The sequence below is a fragment of the Oreochromis aureus genome, linkage group 19 (assembly GCF_013358895.1).
Source record: "Oreochromis aureus strain Israel breed Guangdong linkage group 19, ZZ_aureus, whole genome shotgun sequence".
Taxonomy (NCBI): Eukaryota; Metazoa; Chordata; class Actinopteri; order Cichliformes; family Cichlidae; genus Oreochromis; species Oreochromis aureus.
This window is the reverse complement of record NC_052960.1, coordinates 12766000-12782077: the sequence shown is the minus strand read 5'-3', so window position 1 is coordinate 12782077 and position 16078 is coordinate 12766000. Positions and strand designations below refer to the sequence as shown.

Sequence of the window (16078 nt, the reverse complement as noted above, 5' to 3'; positions counted from 1 at the left end):
TCTTTTTCAGCACCTGCAGTCAGTTCCTGCTGTAACAGCTCAGTGTCTCTGCAGTCTGACTGAGGGAGGTTTTTGTACGACTACAAATCACTGTGTGAACACTTGAACACTGTTTATGTAGTGGTAACTCTTACAGTAGTAAACTGCTGCATCTTCAGCCTGAACTCCACTGATGGTCATAGAGAAGTCAGAGCTGCTTCCACTGCCACTAAATCGAGATGGTGTTCCTGACTGAAGTGTTTTCACATATCTTATTAGGAGCTTTGGAGTCTGTCCAGATTTCTGTTGATACCAAAACATACCCTCATCACCATCATCCCATCTGCGAACAGCTTGGCTGGTCCTACAGGTCAGAGTGACAGTGGATCCACGAGAAGATGTCTCTTCTGGAGGTTGAGTCACAGTCACCTGACCGCTGCATCCTGCAGACAAAAACAAATCATTCATTTATCAGCAGAAATCAATGAGAGAAAAAGCAGCACATCATGTTTGAAATGTTGCTGAGTGAATGAACCTGTAAAACAGCAGCAGGTCAGCGTCCAGATGAGGATGGTGATGAGAGTCATGGTGGTTGTGCTTTCTGCTGTGTTGACTGATAGATGTGAGTCCTGCAGTGTTGAACTGACAGGACTATAAACCTTCTCAGTTCTCTGGAGGATCAGCTGATGATACAAAGCCTCCTCTCTATGGAAATGATTTCTCTGCTCTCAACACACTGAAGGAAACTTTGTGGCACAAAATCAAAAGAAAAGTTGTTTGAACTAATACCATTAAAGATTTTATGGAATAGAGGAAAATATATTGGACACATATTTATGTATTTTTAACACCTGGATTAAAACGGCCCTCTGGTTTGTATACTTACTTTTGATTTTAGTATCAACAAATACAATATACCTGTAAAGCCATCTTTATTATAATTTCATAGTTTCAGAATTCATGATTTCTTGAAGTGTTACTCTTTGCTGTTTTAAACAGTTTTGTGTATGTGTGAGGTTATTTTTTAAAATAAATATGTGTAATGTTAAAATTAGTTTTCAATTCTTAATACTAAAAATACAATTATGATAATCATGACTTAAATTCATTAAACAATTTTAAGTCACTTTAGTGAAATCATCTTCTGCATTAAGGTGTACTGTGATGTTTTATGTTAAAAGGTTAATTTTCAGTTCTTAGAGGTTTGTTCAGAGTGCAGGAGGTTTTTGTACGGCCACTTAATGAGTTTGTATCACTGTGGTGGACTTTTGGTGGAGGAACCAAACTCATCGTTGACTGTAAGTACCAGAAATGTTTACTTTCCACAACTACTAGGATTTACAAAACATTTTATAAAATTTTGAAAAGATCTTTGATCAAGTTTGGTGATTGTTGTTGATCATTTTCATTGTTTATAAAACAAAGATGATCTCACAGTCTGCAAAGTAACTTCCATAAGATCAGAACTCATTCAGTTTTACAAATATCAGAATTTATGTAAAAAAAACAAACACAAAAAAACAAAAAATATTTTGTTCCCTTTTCATTTAAGGGTTCTCTGAAATGTTAATTGATATATTTTAAGTATTTTTTTGTTGAAATATTTCAGGTTTGGTTATTTTCAAGCTGTAATTGTCAAATATAGTGTTTGTGGATTTATTTCTTTATTGTTTCTATTTTGAAAATAACGTTTTTGAAACAGTATTTTATGGATTTCCCCAAAAGTAGAAAAAGTGTCAGTAAACACAGACCAGCTTTGAGTTCATGGATGATTGATTGTACTTGTAGTTTAACAGGAAGTGAAAGAAGCAGATGACAAAGTTTAAACTGTGTCAGTTTCAACTCTGTCAGTGTGACACTGAAAATTATCACATAGATGAGTTATTGACTGTAAAACATTACAGAAATAATAATATTCATCAGTGATCAATGATTAAACACCATGTAGGTATTTCTTTCCTGCTTTTATTCTTATGTCTTTGGTTGCTCTTTTCCCCTGTCTCTCCTCCAGCGGGTGTGGTGAGGCCCACCCTCACTGTCCTCCCTCAATCCAAAGATGAAGAGAAGCAGTGCAGTGCCACTCTCGTCTGTTTGGCCACCGGCGGCTTCCCCTCAAACTGGAAGCTGGGCTGGAAGGTGGGGAGCACCAGCACATCCTCAGGTGTGTCAAGCAGCCTGGAGGTCTTGGGGACAGACGGTCGCTACAGCTGGAGCAGTACCCTGAGCCTCTCTGCAGACCAGTGGAGGAAGGCGGGCTCAGTGAGCTGTGAGGCCAGTCTGAGTGGACAGAGCCCCGTCACTCAAAGCCTGGACCCTGACCACTGCTCAGAGTAGAGCTTCAGCAACACTTCCTGTCTGCAAATAATACTTTGCAGACAGGAAGTGTTGCTGAAGTAATGTGTTTCCTCTGTTGCAATATTTCTGAAAAAAATTAATTCTCTATTGATGTGCATGCAGATTTCAATCTTATCCATATTCTGCTTTAAAAATATACTGTTAAAAAAAAAAGTCATAACAAAATAAAAGCTTTTGAAAAATATATTTTTTGTTATCCTTTTGCCAATACTTTATTACACATAAATGCATAATAAACCCTCATATTTATTTCCAAAATATGGACAGTTTTGAAGTCCAGTAAATCTTATATAACAGTTCATTGTTTTTTTTATATAATAGTATTAAGCATAACATTTTCATTAGAAAACATGTACCAGGTTAGCATTTTATGCTGTAAATATAAAAATATAATAGTTTCTATCTTTGCACCTATGTTAATAACCAACCTGAACATTTGTGTGCTTGTTTTTGCCTTATTTATTTATGAATATTTAATTAAAAATCTTTATAATCCCAGCAATGCAGTCCTTCAGCTTTGTTTAGATTCATTGTGTTTGCAGTCTGTTTTGCAGTCTGTCACTCTGCACCTGCCACCTTCAGCCAGACTGAAGGAGGTTTTTGTACAGCTCTAAATCACTGTGTGAACACTCCATCACTATGGTTGCAAAGACAGTAATAATCTCCAGCGTCTTCTGCCTGAAACCCACTGATGGTTAAAGAGTACTGAGAACCAGATCTGCTGTGACTGGAACGAGTCGGAGTTCCTGAGATGTGAGTTAATGATGAGTCTCTCCAGGTTTCTGAAGGTACCAACTGACATCAGCACCAATATTTAAAATCACCGTGGCACTGATGGTCACAGTCCCACCGAAACTGACAGACTTGTGTAACACCCCTTTCAACACTTGGGATACAGATTTAAATGGTTACCTGTGTGTTGGGCCAATAGCTGAGGTTCGACTACTGGAGCAAAGTGGATGACTAATGAAACGCTCCGAGAACTTGGTTTGATCTATTTGTATTCACAATTAAAGAATCTCACATACATGCAATGAAAACAATAACAATACATGAAAGGAAAAATTGGGCCCAAGTCACGGAAAATAATAAACAAAACACACACACGGGGGATTTGACTCAGTTTCTCTCTCGTGTCAGCCGACACCCTTAAGTGTGAGTCCAGCAATGAAGATTCTCCTTGCAGGATGTGCAAAGGAGGAATGAGGTGCAAATCTGTCCTACCATTTAAGTTGAAGTTGTACAGTTCACGTCTCGTCCAAAGAATTTAGTTCTCTTCTTAAAACAATCATATCAAGGATCCTGGAGGGGTGGCTCGCCATCTTTGAACTGGATCATCACCGAACTGTACTCCCAAAAAAAACCCTGACCAAAGTAACCAACAAAATGGGCTCTCCTGGTGCTTCAAAATTGCGATGGTGCAGACCGTGAAAAAGTGACTGAACCACCTCTATTAAAGGGTTTCCAAGTTTAGCATAATGGAGTCTCTTTGGTCGACTTCGCTGCCTGTTTGAACATCTGACAGCCTCATCTAACCCCTCTGATGGCTCTTTTATGTGGGTTAAATTAGCTATGTCATCAGTTTCAGGAACATCTTGTGTACCTTCAATGTCAAGCAGCTGAGATTCCCCAACAGGTGAAATGAGGGGCACTGAAATCTCACTATCCTTCCCAGAAGATTCACTTTCATCACCTCCAGTTCTTCCTGGCTCTTCAAGGTCAAGAAAGCTGACCTGAGGTGAGCTTGTGGCTGGGGACTCCTCCCTTGCTTCTATGGGAATTTCCACCTCAATTTCATCTGAAACTGCTCCGGGAACAACCGCTCTGCTAAGAGGGATCACACTGTCAGTAACACGCTGCTCTGGTGGAATGTCGGATGACACGCGGTCAACCTCAGGCCTTATGGTAGAGGCAGCTGGATCCAAAAGTACAACCCTTGAAGGACACACTTCTTCATCGTCTGACATGACATCATCAAAGCACTCGTTTACATAACCTGGGTTTTGTCGGGTTCTTGGCCTTCGCACTGTTGCCGGTGCTGGGTTTTCAGGAGCACTTACGGGCAGAAACCCACAGGGCAACAGGAGGTCCCTGTGTAAAGTGCGCAAAGGACCATTTCCCGCCTCAGGACGCACTGTATACACGGGAAGGTCATTAGCATGTGACACAACTACATACACACCTGCCTCCCATTTGTCTGCTAGCTTGTGCTTTCCCCTCAGTCTCACATCTCGAACCAGCACTCGATCACCTGGTTCAAGGACAGACCCTGTAACTCTTTGGTCAAACCTAGTTTTGTTACGCTCTGCAGATTTCTTAGCATTTCTCCTCGAAAGCTCATAACTCTCTTTCAGGTGGTTCTTCAGGCCTTGCACATACTGTGAATGCGACAATGGCAGAGCATCAACAGGAAGCCCGAAAACTAAGTCTTGGGAGTCTTGGTTGTCTCCCGAACATAAGCTCAGAAGGTGCAAACTCTGTGGCTTCATGCTTTGTGCAGTTGTATGCATGCACAAGAGGCTTAACATAGTCCCTCCAATGGGACTTGTCCTTATTATTTAGAGTGCCTAGCATCTGCAGCAGCGTTCTGTTAAAACGCTCCAGAGGGTGGGTTACCCCTTGGATGGTACGGGGTTGTCCGTGTCTTGCGGATTCCTGCCATTTCACACGGCTCCTTAATGGTACGGGACTCAAAATTGGGGCCCTGGTCACTATGGAGTTTTTCAGGGAACCCATAATGTGATATAAAATGTTCCCACAGACACTTAGCCACAGTAGTCGCCTTTTGGTTTGGCGTTGGTATTGCGAGGGCTTACTTAGTAAAATGATCCATTATTACTAATATGTCCTTGGTATTACTTTGATCTGGTTCCACACTCAGAAAGTCCATGCAGACTAATTCCAATGGTCTGGTGGTCGCTATTGAAACCATTGGGGCTGCTCTCTCTGGTGGAGTTTTTCTTTTCACGCAGCGATCACAAGTCTTAATCTTTTCTTCAACCACTGAGGACATTTTAGGCCAATAAAATCTAGCTCTCACTAGAAGCATAGTCTTAAACAGAAGCCCCAGGTACACCACCAACCTGTTCATGTGTCTAACCGTTTTTCCCCACTCGGCGACACACCCGCCGGGGGTCAAACTCTGGTAATTGGTGATTCTGTTCTCAGACACGTGAAGCTAGAGACACCGGCAACCATAGTCAATTGTCTTCCAGGGGCCAGAGCAGGCGACATTGAAGGAAATTTAAAACTGCTGGCTAAGGGTAAACGTAAATACAGTAAGATCATAATTCACGTCGGCAGTAATGACACCCGGTTACGCCAATCGGAGGTCACTAAAATCAATATTGAATCGGTGTGCAACTTTGCCAAAACAATGTCGGACTCTGTAGTTTTCTCTGGTCCCCTCCCCAATCAGACCAGGAGTGACATGTTTAGCCGCATGTTCTCCTTAAATTGCTGGCTGTCTGAGTGGTGTCCCAGAAACGATGTGGGCTTCATAGATAATTGGCAAACCTTCTGGAGGAAACCTGGTCTTGTTAGGAGAGACGGCATCCATCCCACTTTGGATGGAGCAGCTCTCATTTCTAGAAATATGGACCAATTTATTAAACCCCCCAAAATCTGACTATCCAGAGTTGGGACCAGGAAGCAGAGTTGCAGTCTTACACGCCTCTCTGCAGCTTCTCTCCTCCTGCTACTCCCCAAAAAACCCATCTCCATAGAGACCGTGTCAGCTCCCAAACAGACAAAACACAAACTAAAAACCAGCAATAAACAATTTAAACATAAAAAATCAAAAAGAAAGAACAATACTGTATCCACATCTGAACCAAAGAGTATGAAATGTGGATTATTAAATATTAGGTCTCTCTCCTCCAAGTCTCTGTTAGTACATGACTTAATAATTGATCAACAAATCGATTTACTCTGCTTTACAGAAACCTGGTTACAGCAGGATGATTATTTTGGCTTAAATGAATCAACACCCCCAAGTCATACTAAAATTCAGAATCCTCTAAGCACAGGCCAAGGGGGTGTGTGGCAGCAATTTTCCACACCAGCATTATTAATCAACTAAAGACCCAGGCAGCCTAATGCTTAGCCTTGTCCACCCTAGCTAGAAATCTATTATCATGTCTATTATCTTGTTAATAATTTTACTTCTTTACTGCATATGACTCTGGATACTGCTCCTCTGTAAAAGAGAGCCTCAAATCAGAAGTACTTGACTCCCTGGTATAACTCTCAAACGTGCACCTTAAAGCAGATAACTCTGCTGGAGAGGAAATGGCATCACACATTTAGAAAATGATCATTTAGCCTGGAGAAAAAGCTTGCTTTATAAGAAAGCCCTATGTGAAGCTAGAACATATTACTATTCATCATTGACTAAAGAAATAAGAAGAACCCTAGGTTTCTCTTCAGCACTGTAGCAAGAATGACAAAAACATTGTTTGATGTAAACTAGTAATGACTTCATGAATTTCTTTACAAATAAAATTTTAATCATCAGAGGAAAAAACACTCATGAGCATCTCACAGATGTAACATTATATACAGCTAATTTCAGTACCACTAACAATTATTTGGAGTCTTTTTCTCTAATCGATCTTACAGAGTTAATTTCAGTAGTTACTTCCTCCAAACCATCAACGTATCTTTTAGATCCCATTCATATAAGACTGCTGAAAGAAGTCCTGCCTTTATTCTTTCTTTATTAATGCTTTATTGTTAAATATGATCAACCTATCTATAATAACTGGCTATGTGACACTGGCCTTCTACCTGGCAGTAGTTAAACCATTACTTAAAATGCCATCTCTTGACCCAGCTTTCTTAGCTAATTACAGGCCATCTCCAACTTCCTTTTATATTCAAAAATCTTGAAAATCTGTTTTGTAAAACAGATAACTAATCATCTGCAGAGAAATGGCTTATTTGAGGAGTTTTATTCAGGTTTCAGAGCTCATTGCATTACAGAAACAGCTTTAGTGAAGGTTACAAATGATCATCTTATTGTGAAAAGAGGCCGAAGGCCTGTGCAGAACTGGACTCGAGTGCAGAACCAGTTGGCAGTGTACAATTTGTGTATCCCTCAATCTTTTGTTTGCTTGCAGAGAGCCCACTCAGTTTTCCTCTCTCCTCCAAACCCCAGAGTGCTACTAAAATAGGGGAGGCATGATTAGATGAACATTACCACCTAAACCCGCCGCATCACCTTGCTTCTGCAGCTGAAGTGCTTTAAAGAAGAATACCAATTCCACATCATAAAATAAAACCACACCTTATGAAAAATAACTTTTGTTTTGTTCTTTTCACAACAGTTTATTAAAATGCTTGATTAATCCTCATATTGGTATCAGAAATACTTTTTTTTTTCAAAATATAGTGAATGCTATTATGCTATATTCTATTAAGTAGTTTTTATCAGTATAGTATAGGTCATGAATAATAACATTTTTCATTACTAAATCATTAGAATGTATACAAGTTTATTATTTTACGCAGATAAATGGAAAATACAATAAAAACCTATTTCTTTTCATGCAGTTATTCCAATAGCAGACCTACTTATGAATTGTTGCTGATAACGTTGTCAGATTTGCTTGTTTATTTATTTTACATCACATAAGAAAACAACAACAGAAACTATCCCTGTTTCCTGTCCTGTTCCCAAGTCTGGTAGTGTGGCCTGGAGTTGAGTGGAGCGGGAGCATGAGTGCCGGAAGAGGAGTTTGGAGCAGAGTGTGGAAAGCGTGTGAGTGGAGTGTGTTTCATGGACCTTGTTTCCTTCTTTCTCTTCTTTCCCTTCTTTCCCTGGATCCCTGGAGCCCCAACCCCTTACACTGTATATATTTTCACCTGGTGTTTTTGTATTACTATTGTACTATTGACTTTTCATTCTGAACAAGCTGGTCTGCACCTGAGTCTGTTCCATCCCCATGACAGATACATACATAATACTCATGTCTGTCAACATATCATAAGCTTATTGTTATAATAGCAACTTGTCTTTTTGCGTCCTAAAGTGTTGACAACAACAACATGCTTGTGAACGTGTTTAATGCCATGGTTAAAATTAGTATGGTTGTTATTGCTAATAAACCTTTTTATTATATGTGAAATTATCATGTGTTTGGTCTTTGAGATAAATCAATAGAAATCATTTTAACTGATCATTCTTCAGGTGAATATTCAGTAGTTTGACACTGATCAATAAAACATCTCTTTGTTTTTTATATTCATAAAAGATGTGGCATTAAATAGTACTATAGAAAAATTTTTAATTAATTGGAATATTGATTTTATAAATTATCTTGTTTTTTGTGGTCATATAAACAGCTAACTGTTGCTGCAAATACAGTCAATAAATGTAAGAGAAACACATTTTTAAAAATCCTTCCTCATGTATCCATGTAAACCTTTATTTAATGCTTGATGGGGTTACTGACAGCTCTGTGTTCAGTAGTCTGTGTCTCCTCCCTAGCTGTAGTCTGGCATGGTTTTGGGTCATTTGACCCAGCATTTAGAGTTTATGGTGTTGTAATGTTTCAGTTTTCTATCATTTATTATTGACTTTAGTCCTTGCTTTAGTTATATTTCTGTTTCCATGTTTTCTTGTCAGTGTATCTTGTCTCCCTTTTCTGTTTACATGTCCCCCTCCTTGTGTCTCATTTCATGTCTCATGTGTTTATGCATGTTCTCCCAAGCCAGTCATGTCCCTCTCCTTTTCCTGAGCTCTTCAACCTCAGTTCTTGTCCCGTCGCTACCTCTCTTCCCTCCGTGTTGCTCATTCCCTTGTGCTCTGCATCCAGTCATGTCATTGTTTTCGTTTCCCTTTTCTGGTTTTTAACATAGTTCTACTTTTCTTTACTTTTTGTTTATATTGTTTGCCATCAATAAATGGCTTGCTTTTCATGAAGTTATTCCTGCTTCAAGTGTCTGCTACTGGCTTCACACCATGTACCGGCCACCCGGCTGTGACAGTAGTCACTTCCTGTTGCAACAGTTCAGTGTCTCTGCAGTGTGACTGAGGGAGGTTTTTGTACGACTACAAATCACTGTGTGAACATTCCATTATGCACACTAAAACAGTAGTAAACTGCTGCATCTTCAGCCTGAACTCCACTGATGGTCATAGAGAAGTCAGAGCTGCTTCCACTGCCATTAAATCGAGATGGTGTTCCTGACTGAATTATGCTGCCTTGCCTTATTAGGAGCTTTGGAGTTTGTCCAGATTTCTGTTGATACCAGGACAGACAAGGTTTACCACCACAAGTCCCAACAGCTGGGTTGGTCCTACAGGTCAGAGTGACAGTGTTTCCAGGAGCCGATGTCTCTACTGGAGGTTGAGCCACAGTCATCTGACCGCTGCATCCTGCAGACAAAAACAAATCATTCATTTATCAGCAGAAATCAGTGAGAGAAAAAGCAGCACATCATGTTTGAAATGTTGCTGAGTGAATGAACCTGTAAAACAGCAGCAGGTCAGCGTCCAGATGAGGATGGTGATGAGAGTCATGGTGGTTGTGCTTTCTGCTGTGTTGACTGACAGATGTGAGTCCTGCAGTGTTGAACTCACAGGACTATAAACCTTCTCAGTTCTCTGGAGGATCAGCTGATGATGCAAAGCCTCCTCTCTATGGAAATGATTTCTCTGCTCTCAAAACACTGAGGACACCGTGGGACGTGGATTTACATGAATTATTATTACATTATTCATTACTATTATTACATTATTATGGTCCCAAATGAACAATAAGACATAAATCTGAAAAGTTTTTTTTTGTTTCATCTGAATTAAAATGGTACTTTGGTCGGCACATAAACAGTTTTTGTTTTTGGATCAACAAAAATCAATACAAAATCTATAGTTCTCTTGTTTTAATATTTAACCCACGATTTTGCATTTTTATAGAGTTTGAAAGTCATTTTAAAAACATACCCAATTAAGAAATATTATAGAAAACACAGAGGTTGTAAAATGATAGCTTTACTAGAAAAAAAAAAGTGGTTAGATGCTGAGTCCAACAGGTGTTTGTGCGACTACTTGATGACTTTGAATCACTGTGGTGGACATTTTGTGGAGGAACCAAACTCATCAGTCATTATAAGTACCCAAATGTATCAACAATATAACTACAGCAACAAGACATTTACTCTCAAGTATCACTATCAGTATAACTCTTTTTTTTATTAATATGAAAAATCATTAAAATGTGAAAAATGTAGTTATATAAATAGATGATGTCTGCAAAAAACTTAACACCAAAATAAATCAACAGGTCACTGCTTTCATTTTAACATTGTGTTACATTCATGTTAACAACTGTGAGGTCACTTTTCATTTCCCTTCCATTCCTTTGTATACAATGCACGTTTTGACACTTTAGAAAAACAGTTTTACATTTGGAAAACATCTTTAGCCCAGTTTGTTAAACATTTTCCTGACATCTTTCTTTTTATTTGGCCCTTATCTTTAGCTAGATGCAATGTGATTACACTGGCAGGTTTAGTACGTCTTTCTGAGCTGCATGTATATCCTGCCAAGCAACAGTATAAGCTGTGTATGCTTTAGTAGATGTCTGAGTTGATCTTTGGCAATTCCCATTAATTAGCATTAGTAATTAGCAAGCTTCCTGTGGTTGGATGTATTCACTTTTGGAAAGAGTTGAGCAAAATTTTAATCCATCTCCCATGTTTATTCTAAGCTGAATTAACAGGGTCCATATTTATCTCTTCTCTCACCTTCAGCAGTACCCTATCCACATGTGACATAGGAGGCACTAACCCAATCAGATGAGAAGAAGAGCAAATAGTACAGCAGCACCCTGAGACTAAGTTGGGAGAGCATTTTGACAGGACATGTGTACTCCTGCACCGTCATCCATCCAAAAAGTAATCCAATCCAAAACCCATATTAACGTATCCAAACTGAGTGGACCTACAGGTGGCAGGAGACAACTGGTCGCAAAAACTGGCTGTCCTTTCCTGAGCTTGTTTCTGCTAATGTCTTCCTGTTGAAAAGGTGTTTTTCCTTCTCACAGTTGAAAAGTGCTTGCTTAGGGGTCATTTGATTGTTTGGGTTTTCTCTTTATTACCGTAAGGCCTTTACTGTACAATAACAGAGCACCTTGAGATGACTGTTGTTGTCATTTGGCACTATATAAATACAACTGAACTGAAATCTTTCCAGTGTATGGCAGCACAATGTCCAGATGAGGATGGTGATGAGAGTCATGGTGGTTGTGCTTTCTGCTGTGTTGACTGACAGATGTGAGTCCTGCAGTGTTGAACTCACAGGACTATAAACCTTCTCAGTTCTCTGGAGGATCAGCTGATGATGCAAAGCCTCCTCTCTATGGAAATGATTTCTCTGCTCTCAACACACTGAAGGAAACGAGGGGCACAAAATCAAAAGAAAAATTGTTTGAACTAATACCATTAATGATTTTATGGAATAGACGAAAATATGTTGGAAACATTTACATATTTTTAACACCTGGATTAAAATGGCACTCTGGTTTGCATGTTTACTTTTTGATTTTGCTATCAACAAATACAATATAGCTGTATAGTTGTTAATTATATTGTCATAGTCTCATAATTCATTATTTCTTTAATCCTTTCTAGTTACTATGTTAAACAGTGTTCTTTATATTTAAATAAAAATGTGTGATGTGAAAATTAAGTTTTGTCTTTCAGTTCTTCTAACTAAAAATACAATTATGATAATCATGATTTAATTTCATTAAATAATTTTAAGTCACTTTAGTTAAATCATCTTCTGCATTTAATCAGGTGTACTGTGATGTTTTACATGAAAAAAGGTTCATTTTCAGTAGTTAGAGGTTTGTTCAGAGTGTGGGAGGTTTTTGTACGGCCACTTAATGAGTTTGTATCACTGTGGAACACTTTTGGTGGAGGAACCAAACTCATCGTTGGCTGTAAGTACCAGAAATTTCTCATTTTTGAAAAATGTAGTATTTATTAAGCATTTTTTAAAAATCTAGTAAAAGGAACTTTGATCAAATTCAGTGATTATTATTAAGTTGATGTTTGGAACATTTTGGAAGAAACTTTTCTTAAATCAATATTCATTCAGTCTTTGAAGGAACTGAACTTACAGAAAACACATTTTTATGTTCTTTTTGGTTCATTTTGCTTCTTTCAATATTATCTGGTTGCAACATTAAAAGCTGTGTTAGTGACGTTTTAGTTCACTTTAATTTAAAATGTATTTTTACTCATGAATTATAAAATAAAAACAAATATTGAATTATGTTTTGTCAACTTATATTAGAAAAAAGAAATTAACTCAGTATATTAAGATCAATTTTGTGTTCATGGTTGATCGATTTTAAATGAAGTTTAAAGGAAGTGAAAGAAACAGATGTGAAGTTTTAACTGCATTCTCATGAGTGCTTTAGCTTTGTCAGTTTCAAATAAGAAAATAATCACAGGGTCAAGTTATTAACTGTAACACATCATGAAAAATAAAGGTTTGATCAGTAATCACTGACAATATATTTATTCAGATTTTTGTACATTTGTATGTCTTTTTTCGGTATTTATCTTTATCTTTGTCTTTATCTTCAACCTTTTCTCCTCCAGCGGGTGTGGTGAGGCCCACCCTCACTGTCCTCCCTCCCTCCAAAGAGGAAGACAAACAGAGCAGTGCCACTGTGGTGTGTCTGGCCACCGGGGGCTTCCTCTCTAACTGGAAGGTGGGCTGGAAGGTGGGGAGCACCAGCACATCCTCAGGGGTTTCAACCAGCCTGGAGGTCTTGGGGACAGACGGCCGCTACAGCTGGAGCAGCACCCTGAGCCTCTCTGCAGACCAGTGGAGGAAGGCGGGCTCAGTGAGCTGTGAAGCCAGTCTGAGTGGACAGAGCCCCATCACTCAAACCCTGGACCCTGACCACTGCTCAGAGTAGAGCTTCAGCAACACTTCCTGTCTGCATATGATGTGTTTTATAGTTTGATGAAGCTACATGTTTCTGCTGTTGCGATATTTCTGCAAACATTTGATTTTCTAATGATGTGCATGCTAAGTTTATCAGCTAATATTATACATGTTGACTTTAAAAACATGGTGTAAAAAAAGTAAAAACACAAAATAAAATCAGAGCTTAAGAAAAATCACTTTTGTTTTGTTCTTGGGGAGAAGCTTTTAAAAGCTTATTTGTATTATTTATATTAAAGTGAGCGATCGCGCTTGACCTTTGAAACAAAAGATAAAGATACCAACTAAAATCTAGCTTTATACTGGTGAGGAGTTGGAAAATTGCCATCATGGCAAATGGAACATTGTCTTATATACTGCAAAATGTAAAGTCGCTGCTCCCCTGCTACAGCTGAACTTCCCACCTCCCAAATCCAACTTTAACACCTGATTACAACCCTGTGGTAGGACACTGATAAAACAACAAAAACAACATTTTCATGCATGGAATGCAATCATTGTTAAGTTCAAATCAAAGTAGATGATTTTTATTTAAGTTCAAAACTGTGTACAGGGTCTGGGTTCAATATTTGGTTTTGATGACTAGATGAATTTTCTGTGCAAGTTTATTGACTAAGACTTGAATTTTGAACCTCTAAGCCCATCCAGTCTTGTTTTCTCAAGGAATTAACACTACAAAAATCTGACTCAAAGTATCATCAAAAAACACCACATGTTTTCTTGCCTCCCTTTCTGGCCTTCTGGCAAACTGTAGAATTAATATTAAAATTTTATTAATCAAATTTAAAGCCCTTCATGGCCAGGCATCACCACTGCTAACAGCATGCTATTGCAGTCAGTCGTTTGAGGCTGTAACAAATACATTTTTCTGCATTTTCTGCTCATTTTAGTTATCCTGATCATTTGGTTATTTAATTTTGACCTTTGTTGACACCAGTTACTTTTAAATATGTATTTATGTATGCTGTGATACAAAAACTTATTTCATAGAATTTGATTTTATTTAAAATATGAAACACTTTATAACTTTGTGATTTAAAATGTACTGTATGAACAAAATTATTTTCGTATTACCTTATTATCCACAGCAAATTAGAAATAATACAAAATGTAGTGAAATAAGGATAATATGTTGCAGATTCTAAACAGTGTTACTTAATTTAAAATCTTCTTAATAATGTGATCAGGAATGAATAAATATTTTAATTTCCACCTCTGAAAGTGGACTCAGTGAACCAGTGATGCATGTCAGAGTCTGTATCAGAAGCTCACAGCTGCAACAATGCAAATAGTAACTGAGGGAGGTTTTTGTACGACTCTGTATCACTGTGTGCACTGGCCTACATAAGCTCCCATACAGTAGTAATCTCCTGCATCTGCAGCCTGAACTCCATTGATTGTCAGAGTGAACTCAGGCTCAGATCCACTGCTGCTGAAATGACTCGGAGTATCAGATTCACGTCTGCTGATTTGGTAAAACAGCAGTTTGGGAGGCTGTCCAGGTTTCTGTAGATACCAGCTGAGATCATCATCAACTCCTTTACTGGCTGTACAGCTCAGAGAGACCCTCTCCCCCAAAGCAGCAGCCTTAAACACAGGAGACTGAGTCACAGATGAACTGGCATCTGATCCTGGAAATTAAAATATGTTACTTTGTTAAAATGATAGTGTGATGTAAATTACAACATAACAGAGAATACAACAGAACCACACCACTCATCACCTTGAAGTCTGAGCATGATTGTGATCAGCAGTGGAGTCAGCAACATCATCATCATTATGATTAATCTCACTGTCAGAGACTCTGCACAGATGTTTCCCGCTGGTTCTTCTTAAACTGGTTTAGGATCAGTGAAGTGCAGCAAGCATTCAAAACAGAACCTGCAAACAAATATCTGTGTGTGTGTGTGTGTGTGTGTGTGTGTGTGAGAGAGAGAGAGAGAGAGAGAGAGAGGGAGAGAGTGTGTGTGTGTGGTGTGTGTGTGTGTGTGTGAGAGAGAGAGAGAGAGAGAGAGTGTGTGTGTGTGTGTGTGAGAGAGAGAGAGAGAGAGCTGGAGTGAGTGGCGGGTTGGGGGGATTGTTAGATGCAAAGTGAAATAATCTGTCAACACTGTTATTAGTGACCATCATCTCAGTAGTTTATTACAGGATCAGAATCAATAGATATGCTTATAGAGCGTCACACTGTTTAGATATTTTTCAATTTTTCCAGTAACAAAAGATCAGGGATGTTTGTAATTTTTCTAACAAACAGCAGGATCAGTGTTCATCAGTGGTTATTTATTAAACTTAAGTTGCAATCGCCTTAATGAAAAATACTTGTGAGCTGATTTGAAATTGCTGATTGTTCACTTATTATCTCATTTAGCTTTCTAAAGCTTTCACCGTTGCTGAAATGAAGTCTGTAGGTTGGGGGTGGGGGGTACACTTGTGTTGTGTTTAAGTGGGCTAGTTATTCTCATTGCAGTTGAACACTACACCTGCAGCCTTCAGCCAAAGTGAAGGAATTTTTTTTATATAGCCATAACTCATTGTGTAAACACTTCACTGCCATGGTAACCCAGACAGTAATAATCTCCAGCATCTACTGCCTGAATATCACTGATGGATAAAGTGTACTGAGAACCAGATCTACTGCCTTGGAGTCAAGATGGAGTTCCTGAGTTTGGGAGGCTGTCCAGGTTTCTAAAGGTACTAAGTAAGTCCAGCAGCTCCCTGTGGCACTAATGGCCAGTGTCTGTCAGTGCCTGACAGATTTGGCTTAACAGAGTCAGA

At 38.7% G+C, this 16078-nt stretch overlaps 5 gene segments (V, D, J or C); 2 read left to right on the top strand and 3 right to left on the bottom strand.

The window, feature by feature from the left end:
* LOC116315982 lies at nucleotides 1–839 on the bottom strand. The segment is given in 2 exon segments: nucleotides 1–422; nucleotides 515–839. Coding segments are annotated over 2 exon segments (387 nt in total).
* LOC120434975 lies at nucleotides 565–2769 on the top strand. The segment is given in 3 exon segments: nucleotides 565–601; nucleotides 1173–1277; nucleotides 1991–2769. Coding segments are annotated over 3 exon segments (465 nt in total).
* Nucleotides 2770–9395: 6626 nt separating this feature from the next.
* On the bottom strand, nucleotides 9396–9987 carry LOC116315972. The segment is given in 2 exon segments: nucleotides 9396–9715; nucleotides 9808–9987. Coding segments are annotated over 2 exon segments (372 nt in total).
* A 2161-nt stretch (nucleotides 9988–12148) lies between these two features.
* LOC116315963 lies at nucleotides 12149–13378 on the top strand. The segment is given in 2 exon segments: nucleotides 12149–12284; nucleotides 12952–13378. Coding segments are annotated over 2 exon segments (459 nt in total).
* A 1248-nt stretch (nucleotides 13379–14626) lies between these two features.
* Nucleotides 14627–15096, bottom strand: LOC120434974. The segment is given in 2 exon segments: nucleotides 14627–14934; nucleotides 15027–15096. Coding segments are annotated over 2 exon segments (363 nt in total).
* Between the last annotated feature and the right edge of the window lie 982 nt (nucleotides 15097–16078).